Source organism: Pseudorca crassidens, chromosome 12 (assembly GCF_039906515.1).
Source record: "Pseudorca crassidens isolate mPseCra1 chromosome 12, mPseCra1.hap1, whole genome shotgun sequence".
Classification (NCBI taxonomy): domain Eukaryota; kingdom Metazoa; phylum Chordata; class Mammalia; order Artiodactyla; family Delphinidae; genus Pseudorca; species Pseudorca crassidens.
In genome coordinates, this window is record NC_090307.1 from 69,362,092 (window position 1) to 69,380,162 (window position 18,071).

The following is an 18,071-nucleotide window of genomic DNA, read 5'->3' on the forward strand; positions in this document are numbered from 1 at the left end:
AGGTTCTTTCCACCAAACGAGTGGGTTTGAAACTGGTTCTTGTGGCAGTGCTTCAGAGGTTCCCTGCAAAGTGTCATCTTAAATTTTAAAAGTCGTCTGTAACACGTACACTCAGATGTAAAACAAACATGCATTGCTTAGGCTGCCTGAGACCTCAGGTAAGGCCTCCATTATTGTGCTTGTGTGGGCTTCTCAGGTCGCTGATGCAGAAGGTGCAAGCCTTGTGCTGGGATCGCCACACCCAGCTGCAACTCAGTGCTATGGCTCTCACCATAGTACAGTTTTAGTGATTATAACCTTCGTGTGTTTCTTACCTGATGTATGGAGGAAAAGGGCTGAAAGCAGGTATTGGATATTCCTCTTGATCTTTTTTCAAGTATCTACTGCAGACAACCTATGACTATTTCCACTTACACAGATAAAAATCAGGATTTTTTCCTCTATACTATACCAAACAAAATCAGATATAAATTGGACACTGAGATAGCTCACAACTAACCCATTTGCACTAGTCAAAAATGCTCCCCCCACCACCCTTGCCACCCCACTAGTTTAAGACATGACTTGAACTTAGTTCATGCTATTAACACTTTTTATGTACATGAAAGGTTTAAAAGAAAAACAAAAATACTGCATTACAATATCAAAGCCTTTTGATTTGGGTTACCAGGGAGAGGAGGGCTCACAGTTTAAGCCTTCTGGTAGTGACTACTAAGCTCTTTTCCAAGATTTCTGGTTTGGCTAACTCAAAGAGAACCAGGTTAGAGTAACTATTTATCTAAGGCTGCTTTCTGGAAACCCAAGAGCACTGAGGGGAAGGGGGCAGGAGAGAATGTTTCTTATTCAAATTCTTCTGTTTATTCACTGGTAACCGTGGATGAATCTTTGCTGCTCCCTGAAACTTGGTTTTCTCAACAAAGTATCACAAACTCAAAATGGATTAAAGACCTAAATGTAAGACCGGATACTATAGAGGAAAACATAGGTAGAATACACTGACATAAATTGCATCAATATCTTTTTCAATCCATCTCCCAGAGTAATGGAAATAAAAACAAAAATAAACAAACGGGACCTAATTAAACTCAAAAGCTTTTACACAACAAAGGAAACCACAAACAAAACAAAAAGATAACCCAAAGAATGGGAGAAAATATTTGCGACTGACAAGGAATTAGTCTCCAAAATATACAAACAGCTCATGCAGCTCAATGTCAAAAAAAAAAAAAAGCAAACAACCCAATCAAAAAATAGGCAGAAGACCTAAACAGACATGTCTCCAAGAAGACATACAGATGGCCAAACGGCACATGGATAGATGCTCAACACTGCTAATTATTAGAGAAATGCAAATCAAAACTACAATGAGATATCACCTCACACTGGACAGAATGGCCATCATCAAAAAATCTACAAACAATAAATGATGGAGAGGGTGTTGATGGGAATATACATTGGTACAGCCACTATGGAGAACAGTATGGAGGTTCCTTAAACTAATAACAGCTACCACATGATCTAGCAATCCCACTCCTGGGCTTATATCCAGAGAAAAACATGGTTTGAAAGGATACAGGCACCCCAGTGTTCGTTGCAGCACTGTTTACAATAGCCAAGACATGGAAGCAACCTGAATGTCCATCGACTGATGAGTGGATAAAGAAGATGTGGTACAACAGAATGTTAGTCAATTAAAAAGAATGAAATGATGCCATTTGCAGCAACATAGATGATGGGCCTGGAGATTATCATACTAGGTGAAGTAAGTCAGAGAAAGACATATATTATGTGGAATCTAAAAAACAGATACAAATGAACTTATTTACAAAACAAACAGTTTCACAGACTTAGAGAATGAACTTGGGGGAAGGGTGGTGGGGGAGGATAGATTGGGAGTTTGGGATTCAGATGTACACACCGCTATATTTAAAACAGATAACCAACAAGGGCCTACTGTAAAAAATAAAAAATTAAATTTAAAAAAATCAGGAGGTTGGATTAAATCAATGATTTCAGACTTTCATTTTAATCATCGGAGCCTTTCTTCAAATCACATCACATCTTACTTGGAAGCCTAATACTGAATGGGACAGAAGGCTCGCTCCCCACAGAACAGCATGAAAACCACAAAACTACACTATCTAAGGTCCCTCCCCACTACCTCTAATACCAGGATTTCAAGTCCCAGGCCTCTGAAACACAGATGCTGACTCCTGCTGCCCCCTCCTGGCCAGGCCTCTCCCTGTCTCTTGAACAGACTAAGGAGTGGAGCTGTTTTATCCCATGCACCTAAAACACTGGTCACAAGACTGACTAGAGAACCACAGTGGCAAGGGGCTGAACAACTGTTTGTGGGTGAAAACGACATTTACTTAGTTTACATGGTCACAGAGGCTATAGCAGAATCAATGCTGTTACAATAGTGGGCACTACTGTCAGCAGCAACACGACGTTTTTAACCAGAATCCGAGCCTCATGGGTTCAGTTTGCATTTAAAAAAAAAAAAAAAACCAGTCAGGAAGAGTGAAAGGTCAATTTTGAATGCCAGTGTAAAACAAATTTCACTGAAAATACAACTGAAATGCAACTGCTATGAGCACTATAAGAGAAGCTAAGAACTTCGATATGATAAAAAAGTGGTAAATAAAATACAACAGCAGCATTAAAAAACTTTGTCATTCCTACTTCAGAGGGTACCCCTTCCCTTTCCTCCTCATGCCTCCGACAACTGCCTAGTCTGGAAGAGCCCTGTTCAACCAGGGAGGGAGCTGGTATCTGCACAAATGTGCAGCAGATGAACTCCACACAAGGGAGAGGACCAAGGTGTAAGTGTGGTTGTGTACCGGGGGCAGGGAGACTCCTGTTTAAGAGTCAGAGGCTTAGGAGTATAGCCACCTACTCCTGCTAGATGCCTCTCACACATTCTGGTCCTGCCCTCCAGACATCTCATCAGTAACCTCGACTTTGAACAAATGTTCTTAGAAAATGTGACTAGAAATTAAACAGCTGGGACTCCTGCCATATTTTCCAAACTCCAAATGGAGACTCAAGTCATTTTGCTCCACAGTCCAGGTCCATTTTCACTCATTGTTAGCCCTACCCTCAGCTAATGCAGTCGGGTGGGTACAGCTGCAGCTCTGGAGACAGATCACTTGAACAGGTACCAGCAAAATGAAAAGTCCTGCAATAGCACCTTCAAAGCAGCCCTTGTTCTTAAGACATCAGCAGAGGTCATGGCTACAGTTAACGATCTCCCAGCCTCATGTGCAGTGGCCAAGTATATCAGCTGTCTCAAGGACAGTGGCCTGAAACCATATTCTAGGGTTTATCCTCAATTCCCATTTTGATATTTTTTAATAGCTGGAAATTAACAAATGCTCTGCGGCAGCATTTTGTTCATTCCCCTTTAAATCCGCCACAGTACCTTTTTAATTCTTAGAATATTATTCTCTGCTAACATAGAAATGCACAATGAGCATATTAGCAAAATAAAGAAAAATTTTCTGTACACCTTTACTAGGAAGTCTCAGTGGATTAAGGCAGTCCTATCATTTTTTGGACTGGGATTAAGGACACCGAAGTACAGAAAGAGGGGAAAAATTCAGAGATGAAGAGGACATCCTGGCATCTCAAGGTCACCGTTAGTACTCCACTGCTTAGACCAAATACCTCCATGTGACAGCCTGAAGAAATCTGACTGTGTCCTCGGATAACAGCTTTTCTTCACATATTGCCCTCTTCCACAGGGCAGTTCCTTGCCTTGACTCGCACTGTGCAGGTCTCACCAGCACCGGGCTCTTCATCTTCCGCAACGCCAGTAACTCCCCCTCTATGGACCCAACAGCGTTGCTAGATCCTACAAGTGTTTTTAACTTGCCGAGGGCTAAGCATTAGCCCCCACGCACAACAGGAGCTCTGTGTAGACACACATTGGCTGACACAACTCAGGTTTTTACAAATTGGTCTGAGCACAGACTTGGCTCCCAGATGGACTGAAGGGAGCTGAAGTGGCACCTTCTCCTCCCAGAGGACAAGTTAGTTCTCAAACACCTGCCAGATGGCACACACAGCTCTCAGACTGGAACCAACTAAGCTGTTTTTAAGTGCGTGTGTACTTTAGGAAGTGAGTACATCCGGAAAGTGACCTTGGAAGGCTCTCCGGTAGCTCAGAGCAGGTCACTCATCAGAGCCCCCAACTCACCACAGATGTGAGGCTGGCAACCCCAGAGCTGGGCGTTACTCAGTACCTACCTTCCCTCACGAAGAACTGCATAACGTTACGTCCCCCACAGGCCCACGGGATGGGAAGCGTGCCCAAGAGTGACACAGGAAAGAAAATCCACCTCCGCGAAGAACAAGAACTAGTCCGGAAGTGACTAGAAACTACGGCCTCCTCGGCTGGTTGCAGATCTAAGGAGCAGAGGTTCCTCCCTCTGTGTGGGAGGAGGAAGGAGACCTCTAGTTAGGCACACAATCCACTCATCCAATTCAGTTTCTGCCCAAGGTCTCTCTGCCCCCCCGTAATTCTCTCATCCAAGACAGGCAGAGCAGAAGGACTTTCTAGCCACCCTCCCCGCAAAACCTCCTTTCAGTCTCCACTGCACGCATGCCTCAGTTCTTACCTGCTGCTACATGGGCAGCTGTTGCTCCTTGCATGGGGTTAAGGGACCAGAGCACTGGCTAAAATCAAAGCAACAGCAAAAAACAAAAACAAAAACAAAAAACGAGCCTGGAGGACAGAGGTAGTTTTAATTACTGTTGACACTCAGTTCTTCAGATAAGGAAGAACAGCTGATTGTTAATGTTAAGATGTCAGACTGCTTTGCCTTTTTAGCTTTGGAGATGTTAGTGGCAAAAACCATCGAGGAAATGTGTTGCAGTGTGTGGGTATTGTGGTGCGGCTCCTTGCCAAGGTCCAGAGTTTAAAAGAAATCAGTAGTTTTCCTTTGCCAAAGTCAGCTTTCTCAGCAGCACCTCAAATTGCTTCTGTGTAAGAGGGAAATGGGGTGAAGGGGAATAAACCACAGGGAAAAAGAATTAGAACGTGTTAGCAAATGCTACCATGCGGAACACTAAACTTTATTCACTTTATTTATATATTTAACAGTTCTAAAGTATTTACTTCTTGCTTTGACAAAAAATGAAAAATATAGGAGCACTGACCAACTCCTCTTTAGGAGAAAAGGGTTATATATACAGCTACGGAGAGTTATGGTTCCTCCTTTACATACAAAGAAAAATATTAATAAAAAAGTGCTTCATTGATCAAAAAAGGGCTAAGAGCTGCAAGCATTTATTCACACTGTACATCAGACCCAAGAAACCCGTATCGTAACCTCTTGGCACCTGTCACTAGGACCTGCACAATCTTCAGTTAGACTGACTTCTCCCTACCTGCAAGGCCAGACCACACAGAGTGCGAAGAACTTACACCCTGTTTCACTAAATTCAGATTCTGAGCAACCTCCTGCCACTGGGAAGTCAGACGCACTCAGACGCTCTTGGCTTTGCCTGGACTGACAGCTCCAGGGAAGGCTTCTGGGCCACGTCTTATCTACACCCAGGCACACACAGGAGCCACCTTCCTGAGAGACAACTTGCCTTTAGCCAGGGAATTGCTTCCAAAGGGTAAGGAAAGTTCCCAGGCCTCACCCCCACTGCCCACCACAATCCGCCCTGTTACCAGTTAGCAGCTTTTAGCAGAGCCAAGCATGGCCCTTCCCCCGAGAGGGAGGGCAGGCACAAAACATGGATGCCAAGATCACAAAGCACAAACCTAAACTCCTCTCCACTCTTCTCCATACCCACCTCCACCACAAATATTCTTGATTTAAGGCTCTTTTTGGACCCCATCGAAGCTTACTAAGGAAAGGTGCCTTGCATCTCCTACGGGCTTTGTCACTTCTCTAAGGAGCCCTGCAGAGTCACCAAGTGGCCCCTCACTGCTGACCAGCAGCACAGGAGCAGGGCAGTGGGACCGCTGGGCCCTTCCCACTGCTCCAAGAAGGGGAGGCGGAGGAAGGCTGAGTCTATGGGACATGCTCCCTTCTCCAGACACTGCACTCTGAAAGGCTGATTCTACCCCTAAAGGGGGAGATCCATGATTGGTTTGGGAGTGGGGAATTTTTGGAACCCTGAGTCTGGATTTCCGTGTGCTAGACGAGGAAGAGAGATTGTTTGGGGGACCAGGCCCCAGAAGGGGCTTCCAGGCTCAGGGCATACTTTGGCCTTGACCATGGCAGCAGGATACTGCACTCTGGCCAGTCTGCACCCTATGCCTGAGGGTGGGAAGCGCCACACAGCCTGGCTGAGGGGGGCAGACTGTTGACAGTGAGGGGAGCCCTAGACAATCTGGGTCAAGTTAAAAAGAGAATCCCATGGGGGAGAACAGCCAGCCACCCATTCCCAGCCCTCTCCCTGCTTCACGAGTATACCCCTTCTTTATCTAAACGGGGTGGGAGCACCTAAGGGGTCCCACTTACTATGTGCCTGTGCCCCTCTCTCCAAACCCCAATCCCATTTATCTGCCTGTGGGATGGGACTAGCCCAGTCCCTCTTGGAAGGGAGAGGGCACCTGGGGCACTGCTCTTAGAGCAGATGCTTTCGGCGTCCTCAGCAGCAAAGGTTTTTCCAATCCAATCAGCTCTGATGTGGCAGTGATACGAGGAATGGTCACAAACGTCAGCATTGGCTTTATTCGCTGCTCTCTATCTCAGGCCTCCACACCTGACTCAACCAGCCTCCTCCCATCCTGAGGAACTAAGCCACCCCTCAGCATCGCCTGACAGCAGGCAGCTCAACAGTTACAGGGGGCCTGGCAACCTCTGGTCTTCCATCCAAAAAAAAAAAAAAGACAAATAGGGTACTTGTCTCATTTTTGGAGGCAGAGAGAGGATAGAAAATGGAGAGGAAAACAAATGCGGGGGTGGGTTGGGGAGGGAGAGATCAATCTACAATCCAGTGGTACATCCCAAATTTCCATCACTCTGCACAGTTGGTTCCATGTCCCCATTCCAAAGTGCACGGGCCTCTCAGTCTGCCCAGGCTGTTGTGGGCCTGTCAGAGGAACAGCAGCTTGGCCTCTGCCCGCCCCAGGTCACTGAGCTTCAGTTTGAAGTGGCTGCAATGGGCTTATCCAGTTCAAGGTCAATGCTGGAGCTTGTGGGATGCAGGCTGCTATAACAAGACTTGCACACTCGACTAGGTTCAAAGAGCTGTTGGCTGGGAACTGGAACCTTCTGGTTACAACAACTGGAGCAGAATACGTTCCCACAATTCCTTGAGATGAGCAGAAACAAAAACAGCATTAGTGTCAGCAGACACAGGGTGGAGAAACCAACTTCAGAAGACAGCGCTTCTCTGTACACGATTCAGATATGCCGGAGACTCCTCTAATATCAAACACTCTCATTTGTCTAAACCCACAAAGAAGCCAGGGAGGGAGGGGACCGCTCCCTAGCACAATCGCACACCACTTTCACTTTAGGGCCAAGGACCCTGGCTGCCTCACCACTATGGCTCAAGGTTACAAGGTGTCAGGTAGATGCTGCTCAAGAGAGATCCATGAAAACAAATGAGCCCAGGGCAGAAGGCAGCTGCTAGCTCAATGGCCAAGTCTTGGCCCAGGAAAACCCCGTGGCCACACCCACCTGGGCAATGGCCTCTGTGTAGCTTATGATCACAGAGAGGCCAGAGTCCAATGGAACTGCCTCTGGGCTAATCAGATGACAGAAACTCCCAGCCCAGCTGGGGAGTGAGGAGCCTTGCCCAAAGGCTCAGAGGCAACAACAGGAAGAATTGACTGCTGCCATCTAGGACTGCTTTTGCTGCCAGCATGCGAAGCCAGGAGACAAGCAACCAGTGACACATGCTCAGGGTGAAAAGACAAGAGCACAGGTGAACACAGGTGCACACACACACCCTATTAGACAACGATGAGTTGACACTGGGTCACTCCCCTGCCCCCATGCATCTCCAGGGAATATCAGCTCTACCTGAAGGCCTGACTGCACCCAGGTCCCTAGCCTCTCTCCACTCCTCCACTTGAAAGCCCAGCTCTGATGCGCCTGTGCAGCAAAGGTCTGCACACCCAAACTGATGCCCTTCACAACTACCAGGAAAGGGAACTGGCAGAGGATGAGTTTCTGCTCACCTTACAACCCCACCCCACTCTGGGGAGGCCCTAGAATAGGAGACTCCGAAGAGTCTAATGCAGCCTGCCAAAGACTTGGGGCAAGCATCTAAAAGGAAATCCTCCTCCTTAGCCAGTATCACTCACTACCTTTTCATTTATGCTCCTCAGAAAGGAAACCCACTGCTGGATTAAGGATCACTTAAGCACAGAAGACAGAATACTGAATACCCTTTGGCAACAAAATACCACCGCAAAAGGAAAAGGCTAGACAAGGAGCAATGGAAAGACAGAACTAAAACAAACAAAAGACTTCATCTTCTGGAATGCAGTGAGTACTTCACAACTCTGTTTCTGAAAAGCATGAGTCAGCAACAACTGTGGTTACAGAGAAACATTACCTAAATCTACTTCTGGATGTGTACATTTATTTAACATACCTTGTGGAATTCAGCTTAAAGGCCTGACATGTATTTGATGAGTTAAGCTTTTCTATCTGACTTCTTTCAGGGGATCCTGATAGACCCTAAGTGGAGTTTTCCCTTAAGTCTTCAATGCTAACAGTTCTCCGGAAAGACCACCTCTGTTCAGTCCTGGGCTCTTTTTTTTTTTTTTCCTTAAAAAAAAAAGTCATGCTGTTTGACTTGAAAGTCACCGGCATCATTCTGGCATCTAAGTGAATGACTGACCCAAAAGAAATAGCTCTAAAACCCCTCAACTGGCTATTCCACAAGACCAGCGCCTGCTGAAGCACTGCTTCTTGCCATAAGCAAGATGGCTCGGCTGACCTATGCAGTCAGCAGGGGCAACCACGGCTGCAACCTGCAGCCAGCTGCTGTGGTCCCCCCACCCCACCCAAGCCCACCTGCTTGCCTGCCTGCACTCCTGCCCCAAAGCTTCATCCCAATGAGTGCAGAGAGGGGGAAATGGTAGCGTTAGTGTGGAGAAGTTACTGTAGGTGTGCAGAAATCACAGACAGGTTGTTGCAAATGCTCACCACGTTTGATCAACACGGTCAATGTCCCTGCAAGGAGGGGAGAAAGAACTCAGAGAAGAAGCCAACTAAAGACATTTGGGCTTGGGGTGAGCATGGGGAGAGATACAGTCCTAGAAGCATCATCACCAGACAAAGGTGGTTCCATTTTCAATCCAGGTCCATTCATGTGGGTGGGCTATGTCACAGTTCAGATAAAATTCCTACCCCAAGTAACACTGAATATCCTCCAGTCACCACCCCAGCTGGGGCAAAGCATCCCTAACCACTCACTACCCCAACCCAGAAGGAAGAAAGAAGTCAGGAGCCTTATGGATTGAAGACTATACCCTAAGCTATTCCCACTAGTCCTCCAACCAATAAGTATGCGGTCAGGGAGAGAGGGTAAGGAGTAGGAAAACGAAGTTCTCTGCCCACAGCAGGAAAACTGTCTTTGCTCACAGCAGCCGTGCTGAATGGCTTATTCTAGGAATAAGAAATGGCTTATTCTAGGAATAAGAAATGGCGGTGTGGGTGGTGGTAGCAGTTGCTTCATCAATCCAGGAAGCAAAATAAAAAAGGGACATCATTTTCAAAACTTACTCACGATCACTCTAAAATGGAAGAAAGACACCCAGTGCAGTTCTGCAAACACTAATTTCAGAGGCACAAAAGGTGAGTCAGGGTCCTGAAGACCCTGGGGTCTGCCTCAGAACACTGCCAGCCAGCTGCCTGCATCTTTCAAATCTGCAGGCTCTGTGGACCAAACCTCAGCCTCTACACCCCCAACCACCCCACCACACCCTCCCAGTGGCACCTGCAGTGGTGCTTCCTGCTGGCAAGCCAGAAGGCGCTGTCGCATGCATAGCAGTGGGCGGCCAGGTGGTCAGGGAGCCAACGGGTCATCTGTAAAACGGATGAGGCCAGGTTAGTGACAGGAGATGGGCCATCCAGCCGGAGCCAACAGAGCCATGCTGGGGGCAGCAGGAGTCACAAGGACCACACTGGCTCCAGTGGCACCAGCCCATCAGGTCTGATGTCAGCAGTACAAGAAAGGCGTCCAAATCGTTTCCCTGGAGGGGACTCCAAACTCCCCTGAGATCAAGTGGCAGGCAATAGCACCCTGGGTCGCTATGAGAGCTGGCAAGGCTCCAGTTCATAGAGGCAATGAGGAGAGAGGGCTGGCCTGCTGCATCTCCCTTGCTGAGAAATTCTAGGCTTGATGGGAATTCATAGATGCTGAGATTCAGAGAGGCTCAAGGCTAAGTGTGCTGTGTGGTCATTCCTTAGCCAGGGGCAGGGGGAATGGATGATGGGGATAGAGAAGAACTGCAGAACAGTTGCATGGGTGGCACTCAGAACAGGGGCTGAGCCTGTACCTCCGTGTCCTGTTTATCCACCTGCTCCCAGCTGGCTTCAGAGAAAATCTCTGTGCTGCAGCGAGACAAACAGTTCTGATCCAGAATGCTTTCCGAGTCAGGAATTGAAGTCTGTTGGCAAACAAACACAGCTGAACAGAATGAACCTGGTCTCCTCCCAGAAGAAGAAAGGGCTTGGCAAAGAAGGGAGCACTGGGGACTTTGGGCGGGCCTGGGTGTTAGGGCTGCTGAATCTCTAGGTGCCTCAGCCATCAAGAATTGGGTTGAGCAGGTTCAGAGACAGGGCTGAGCTCAGCTAGAAGAGAGATACACACATCTAAGGTTATGTGCAGGGATTCTGGAGTGGAAAGACAGGCCTCGGGTTCCAGGAAGTGCGTAGGGCAGAAGTGACCAGGATGAAGTGGGAACTCAGTGTCAGCTGCTTCAGGGGGCCTGTCAGTCCAACCCTGCCACTTACATGTGTGTGTTGAAACTGAGTGCTTTGGGCATGTCCTTTCTCTGAAGGACTCTGGGAAAATGAGAAACCATCATTAGTATAAAGGAAAAACCAAGTCAGTTTGAAGTGAAAGTCATTGGACGAGCCCGCCTTTAATGTACGCTGACTGCTTCAGAGCCAGACTCACACTTGTCCTTAATCACGTCGAGACTGCCTCCTAGAGAACCTCCCCTCAGGTACCACCACTCCACTCTGGTCACCAGGCTCCATCAGTGCTAACTCCCAACAGTGATACGTCTCCCCATTTCTACTGCCATCACCTGCCACAAGGTAGGTACAAATACCTGTTTAAAAAGAACTAAACCTTCACAGCTACAGCCCATGTTATGGTTGGGGGGGGGGGGGGGTGCAGCAGCTAATTGTTCACTAGCTACTGGGGTAGGACAGGCACTATGATTTCACAGGAATATTTGACATTGCCCTACAAATATTATTCTGCCCAGGAGTTCACGCTTTTCTCAAGGCATGATCCTCTCTCCGAAGAGAACTGACCAACCACATAGTGAGTGCTCACTCTCTTCCTAATTCTGTCTAGACAGGATACCTGTGGAAAGTAAGCAAGACAGGAAAGAAAAAGAACACTGCCAATCACCTGGCTGAGGCTGATCTCCAGCCTCTCTCAATTCTGGAACTTTCCAGTTCTTTCAGAAATCTGTACAAAGGGCGCCCCGGCTCAGTGTGCCCTGTCTCCTTGTGCAGCTATGGAGGCACCATGGTGTACTTACCACTTCATCCCCGAAGTCCCCATTGAAGCGTAGGGAGCTGGTCAGGTACTGGCTCTCCAGGCGACTCCTCAGCTCCTGGACTTGTTTCTTCAAGGTCTCCACTTCCTGCTGGTGGCCCGACTCAATCTGACGCAGGCGCTGTTGGATAGTGTCCGTGTACAGAGGCATGCCGTCATCGTCCAGGTGGCTGCGGGAAGGCTGGTCAGGGCTGCCAGTTGCAGACGCCCTCCCCGAGTGGCTGTGCAGCCACTTGTGATGCAAGTTCCTTGAGTGTAAGTGGGCAGAGCTGCAGCTTGTGGCAGACAGCTGGCGGCTCAGTGAGTCCTTGCTCCTACCAGTCTCCCCATTGGCGCAGTGCCCATTGGGGGTAGGGTACTTCTGGAGGGTACTATGCCCTGGGAGCTGCTCTGAGGCCTTATTTTCAGTCTCTGGAGCACCATTGCACACAAGCCCCTCTTTACATTCAGCTAAAGGCAAGGCACAAGGAGAATGCGCTGGGCTCTGGGTGCTGCTGGGGGAAGTCCTATACACCAGAGATCCCACTTGGGGCCTCTCAGCCAGGCTCCTCTCTGAAGGCCTGGGCTCCATGGCTTGAGGAAGCTCCTCCTTGCCACTGAACCTGCCACTGCTTACCCTGGCAGGTAAGCAAGGTCTATCATGGCCTTGGGGACCACTTTCTGACTTCACTTTATCGTCCACTAACATGTCCATGGAACTATCCGCATTTGGTCCTCTGGCCTCAAATGAAACTTGGGAGGGCAGAGAACTTGACTGTGAGGTACCAAAGCCAACTTTCACATCTACTGAGATTGGAAGGACTGCCTCCTCCCTGTCCTGTGTGATAGCTCCTATTCGAGACTGTTCCACAGGGACCTCCTGGGCATCCTCTCCCGGGGGGGGCTCCTGGAGAGAACTGGGGAGAATACTGTGCCCACCCTGCTGCTCAAGAATACCCTGTGAGAGCACAAGAAGGCTGGTGCCTGGATGGTGGCTCCTTAGAGCAGCATCACCCAGTTCTGGCTCTTGATGAAGCACAATGGCTGGGCACTCAGGGGTCTTCCCCCTGCTCCCCTCTTCTAAAAGAGCCTCCTCTTTGACCTCCTGCATCTCCCTGTGGGCAGGCTCCTCTACCCCACTCTCCTCTTTGGTGGCCTCTTGCAGGATATTCTCCATCTGCCCCTCAGCTACTCCAGCTGCAACAGACAGCTCGGCGCCACCCAGCACTTTGGCTGGCTTCCCCAGGCTGTCAGGATCCAGAAGCTCCTCTCCAGGACCAGCCAGAGTGCTCAGTTCCAGCGAGCGACGATGCTCCTGCCACTTCTCATTCAGGCTTGGGTCACTGCTGCGCCGGCTGGCTAGAGGCACTGTGTTCTCGCAGGCGGTGGTCAGATTGTCAAATGATCTAGTCTTTGGTAGCCTAAAGGAAGGAGTTTGGGGGAAATGAGAATATGAGGTTGTTCACAGGGAAGTAGGAGACAACAGGTTTTAACAGGCAGTCATTTCATAAATGGCTCCATTACGGCTACTCAAGGAGCCATGGCGCATCTGGAGTAAGGCTCAGACTGCAGAAAGGCAGAGCTCCAGGATGAGTACTTCTATTCCTCTGGCACCATCCCTACCCCATGCCCAACACATACAAATAAGCTAATAGCAAACGCTATTTTAAAAAGATATTCTTCATGATACTGCTATGTTTCTCAATTAGTGGCAGAGGAAAGTAGCACTGCTGATCTTCTGATATTACAATATTTTAAATTATTATTCATCAGTCTGAATTCAATAAAACTAATTCATAGGTCTCAAAGCCAGACTGTCTATCATCTGATGGCATCTGCCTTTCAAGCCCAGGACAGCAAGTCACAGCAGGGAGGCAGGAGCACAGAGCAGTCAGCCAGAGGGTCACAAGGAACCCAGAGGATATGCTCCATCACTGAGAAACTGCTCCTCAGAGATCTAAGAAAGATGTGTGGAACCAAATAATGTCATGATCTCCAACCATCCCTGGATGCATCCCAACACAGGAGTACACCCACAAAGGACCTGCAGTCTTGGCATCAGCCCCAGGCTCACCGACTCAGAGGTGTATCATCAGGGCTGGTGCCAGGGGCTGGGTATGGTGCACAGCTGTCGTCCACAGGGGTGGACGGGGATGGGCAGGGCAGGTACACTGCACTCCACAGCATCAGGTTACGCACGTGGCACACAGGGTACAGCACCTGAAGAGAGAGCGGTAGACACAGGTTTAAACAACTTCCAACAAGTCTGTTAGAAATGTCTAGAAATGAGGGTGAAGAAGCAAGCACCAAGCAGGAACGCCCAGCAGTCCTGCACAATCTCCAAGGGGCATTAGCATGAGTGGATGCAGCTCTATCACAGCGGGTGGTGGGTAGACGGGACATTTTTCACCTGACAGCCTCTGTGGGAATGAAAATCTAAACAAAATTCTTTAAATCCATTTCTCATTAGTTGTTTCTTAGGTCACCTTTATTGAATGACTGGCTTTTCTCAACCTAATTTGTTGCTTTTACCACACAAGAAAATGAGTCATTCTGCTAGATGGTTGATAGTTCCCTAGTACAAAAGCTTGGCTTCAGAACACATTGTCAAACCTGTTTTATAGGATCATCTAAATTAATCAAGTGAAAAGGAGGGAATTTTCTTCTGTACTGTTACTTCCCCAGCAGGCACAGGAGAGAGAGAAGCAGCTAGCTTCAATCTTTCCTTGGACTACTTAACTGTAGGAAGAGGTTTATTAATTAATAGTCCAGCAAATCAGTATAACCTCTGATTAGCTTCCTTGTGACTTTAGAATTTAAGATGCATTCTGACAAAAGGAACATTACTGTGTACATTACTGTGTACCAATGCACAGATATAAGTGCCTCCTTTTCTCTGCTTAACAGAAAGTGTTCCTTTGAGGAACAAAGTCTTTTTTTTTTTTGGCGGTACTCGGGCCTCTCACTGTTGTGGCCTCTCCGGCTGCGGAGCACAGGCTCCGGACGCGCAGGCTCAGCGGCCATGGCTCACGGGCCCAGCCGCTCCGCGGCATGTGGGATCTTCCCAGACCGGGGCCCGAACCCGTGTCCCCTGCATCGGCAGGCGGACTCTCAACCACTGCGCCACCAGGGAAGCCCCTTTGAGGAACAAAGTCTTAAAGGGCCTGCCAGTTCTCCATGTGAGCAGAGGATCACACAGACACACTGCTAGTGTCACAAACAGTTTTCTGCTGAGACAGATGCTGTAATGGGGTATCATTGCCTATTGACACTGGAAGGGTGCTAGGGGCCTGCAGCTCCTTCTGACCTATCAGGGGCATCCAGGGAACAACTTAAGTGCCTCCTCCACCTGTTAGAACATGCTAGAAATAAGCTCTGGCAGAGGTGCCAGAAAAGATTCATGTCTAGAGTGGCAAAGTAGAGATGTTTGCTAAATCAAACCACCCTGAACAAAGAGCAGTCAGAAGCAGGGCAGAATAACCAGAAAACAGGCCTTTCTCAGGACAAAGTGGTTGGGAAAAAATGGAACTACTCCATCCAGAGACAACTGAGATGCCTTCGAGAAAACAGTCACTTCTCAAAAAAGATCCCATATGTCCCCATCCCCAAATTCATTCTGCTGATGAGGGAGAAAAGACTAAAGAATACATACGGCTTCTGACTGAGAGGAATACAGTAGGTTTTTGAAAGCCTTGTTGCCCGCCCGAAGCAGCGACCACACAGAACACGTCCGTTCCTGAGTATGTTTTTCCCCTCTCTCCTTGGCGTTGTTGCACAGGAATGTTCCAAACAGGCAGGAATAGGTATGCTGCACCAGTTTCACCTATGGGAGTCCAATATGAGGCAAAATCAAACAATGGGTACGCATTTTCTGGGGGAAGGTCAGCCCAGCTAAGCCACCTTCCCCGACACCCCTGATGTGCACTTCAGTTCACGCTTGGTAAGGATGGGGGACCCAAGTAAGCCACCCAATCGCAGACTCCTCATAACCCCAGCCACCATCACTCCTGAGTCAAAACGGCAAAGACAGGGTGTTGGCACCCCCATCCTCTTGGCCTCCCTTGTAAACAGTCTCCAAGGTCCCAAGTTAACAGCTACCCATATAAACTGGGCATAGGAGCAGGTCAGTGTGCAACCCAAGTCTGAACTTCTAAACAGCTTTTCATTCAGCAAGTTGCTATTGAGCATCTCACATACCCCAAATGTTTCTGTGGGTGCTGGACAGGCAACAGTGAGAAGACAGCTCTCCTGCCCTGGTAGAGCTCGCTCTGGCTGTGGGGGGAGGGGTGACCAGTGCTATGGACAACAATAAGGCAGGGTAAGAGGGCCAGAGCACATGCAGGGCAGTGTGAGAAGGCTCACTGGCCTCTAGAAACCTGATGGAAATGAGAGAGCAGATCATACCAGCCAGGGGTGGGAGAGGAGGCTGCTCCAGGCACAATGGCCTTGAGGTGAGCACAGGATTGCAACTTCTGAGGAACTGACAGACATTGCATGAGGCAGAGGATGGGAGGAAATGAGCCTGGACAGGCTTGCAGGCCATTTTAAGGACTGTGGAGAGAGCCTTGGAGGCCTTGCAGGAGGGCCTCGCAGGCCATGTTAAGGACTGTGACTTTTATTCTGTGTCAAAAGCAGAGTCATTGGAGGTTTCTTGACAGAGGAATGATACGGTCTGTATCATGTTTTAGAAGGATTCCTCAGGCTGCTAGACTGACTCGGGAATTGGGGCAGGAGATGTGGTGGCTTAGACTAGTGTTGGGAACAGCACAGGTAGCAATAAGTTATCAGGTTTTAGATATATTTTTAAAGCAGAGCTGCAGAATCTGCTGACAGACTGAATATGGAATATGAAAGAAAGGAGAGTTGAGGATGACATAAAAGTTTTTGCCCTAAATGAATCGAAGGTTTGAGTTGCCATTTGGTGAGAATGGAAGACTTCTGGAAGATAAGTTTTGGGGTGGAGACATGGAAATCAAGAACTGAGTTCTGAACATGTTAAGTTTGAAATACCATTAAGACATCCAAGTGGAGATACTGAGTAGTCACAAGTGGATGACAGCCTGGAGTTAAGTGGAGAGAGAGATCTGAGCTGAAGACGTATACATGTGGGAATCACAGAGAGCAATTAAAGCCAACAAACTGGATGAAATCCCTAGAGAAGGAGGCTGAGCCCTGGGGCACTCCCAGCATTCACGAGTGGGGAGGGAAGGAGGAACCAGCAAAGGAGACAGAAAGGACCAGTTGGTGAAGCGGAGAACTAAGACTGTGTGCTGGAAGTCAACTGAAGAAAGTGTTTCAAGAAAGGAGTGATTAAATTGTGCCAAATTTTAATGATGGATCAAAGAAGATGAAGGCAGTCAAAAGGTACAAACTTCCAGTTATAAAATAAGTAAATCGTGGGATGTGATGTACAGCAGGGTGACTGTAAGTTAGGAATACTGTACTGTATATTTGAAAGTTGCCAGGAGAGGACATCTTAAAAGTTCTCATCACAAGAAAAAAACTTCATAACTATGTATGGTAACAGATGTTAACCAGAATTTTGTGGTAATCTTTTAGCAATATATACAAATATCAAATCACTGTTGTACACCTGAAACTAATACAATGTTATCTATCACTTATACTGCAATTAAAAAAAAGAAGGGTGATTGAAAACTGATCACTGGATTAGAAATGTGAAGGTCACTGGTGATCTTAACAAGAGCAGCTCTGGTAAAGTGGTGGAGTGAACACCTGACTGGGCCAGGTTTAAAAGAGAATGGGAGGAGAAGCGTTTGAGAGAGTAAATGTCAAGACTTGAGGAGCTCTGCTGTGAAGAAATGAGATATGAAAAATGAGGTAATAGCTAGAGGGGGATGCAGGACCCAGAAACGGTTTTGATGAAATAGGAGGCACTATACCATGCTTGTATGCTGATGGCAATGATCTGGTAAAAAGGAAAATAGGCTGATGCACAGGGCAGGGAGGAGAAATGCTGAAGCCATGAAGCTGAGCAAAGGAGGGGGGTGGAAGCTGGTGCACAAGTGGAGGAGGGGCTGGAAGAGGGCAAGGATAGTACATCCTCCTTCAAAGGACAGGGAGCAGAGAGTGTGGAACAGACACAGGGGGGTTGGTAGATGGACTGGAGGGAGCAGATGAAAATCTATTGCTTCTATTTCTAACTACTGTTTAGTGCTTTTATCATCCATTTTAAAAGTTATGTTTAGAAGAACTCAAAGTTTATGTAAACTTAGTACACATGGATTCACTAAATAAACAAACACCTGTTTATTACTACTGTTTTTTAATTAAAAATGGAAGAATGACCCTTCAAATTCTAGAAAGGATGCAGTTTCATGTGAAAACTGGCCCACTAACATTTGCATTGA

At 47.8% G+C, this 18,071-nt stretch overlaps 1 protein-coding gene and 1 long non-coding RNA gene across 20 annotated transcripts in view; one reads left to right on the forward strand and one right to left on the reverse strand.

Annotated features, from left to right (window-relative positions):
* Window positions 1–17,976, forward strand: part of LOC137203672 (uncharacterized) — a 163,577-nt gene extending 145,601 nt beyond the window's left edge. For 3 of the 4 annotated variants that reach the window (XR_010933231.1, XR_010933230.1, XR_010933232.1), the window contains one exon: window positions 8,303–17,976. This is a non-coding gene — a long non-coding RNA (uncharacterized lncRNA). The remainder of the gene's footprint in view (window positions 1–8,302) is intronic. The other variant, XR_010933233.1, reaches the window with a different exon arrangement.
* The window catches only part of MTMR3 (myotubularin related protein 3), a 144,647-nt gene that overhangs the window by 855 nt on the left and 125,721 nt on the right, over window positions 1–18,071 (reverse strand). For 5 of the 16 annotated variants that reach the window (XM_067700281.1, XM_067700282.1, XM_067700284.1 and 2 more), the window contains 7 exons: window positions 15,353–15,523; window positions 13,775–13,920; window positions 11,705–13,121; window positions 10,484–10,594; window positions 9,922–10,010; window positions 9,129–9,155; window positions 5,059–7,278 (listed from right to left, as the gene is read on the reverse strand). In XM_067700281.1, coding sequence (XP_067556382.1) covers window positions 7,107–7,278; window positions 9,129–9,155; window positions 9,922–10,010; window positions 10,484–10,594; window positions 11,705–13,121; window positions 13,775–13,920; window positions 15,353–15,523 — 2,133 coding nt within the window. In that variant the 3' untranslated portion in view covers window positions 5,059–7,106. Of the gene's footprint in view, window positions 1–5,058; window positions 7,279–9,128; window positions 9,156–9,921; window positions 10,011–10,483; window positions 10,595–10,805; window positions 10,992–11,704; window positions 13,122–13,774; window positions 13,921–15,352; window positions 15,524–18,071 lie in introns of those variants that run through there. The other 11 variants (XM_067700289.1, XM_067700291.1, XM_067700285.1 and 8 more) reach the window with 7 other exon arrangements.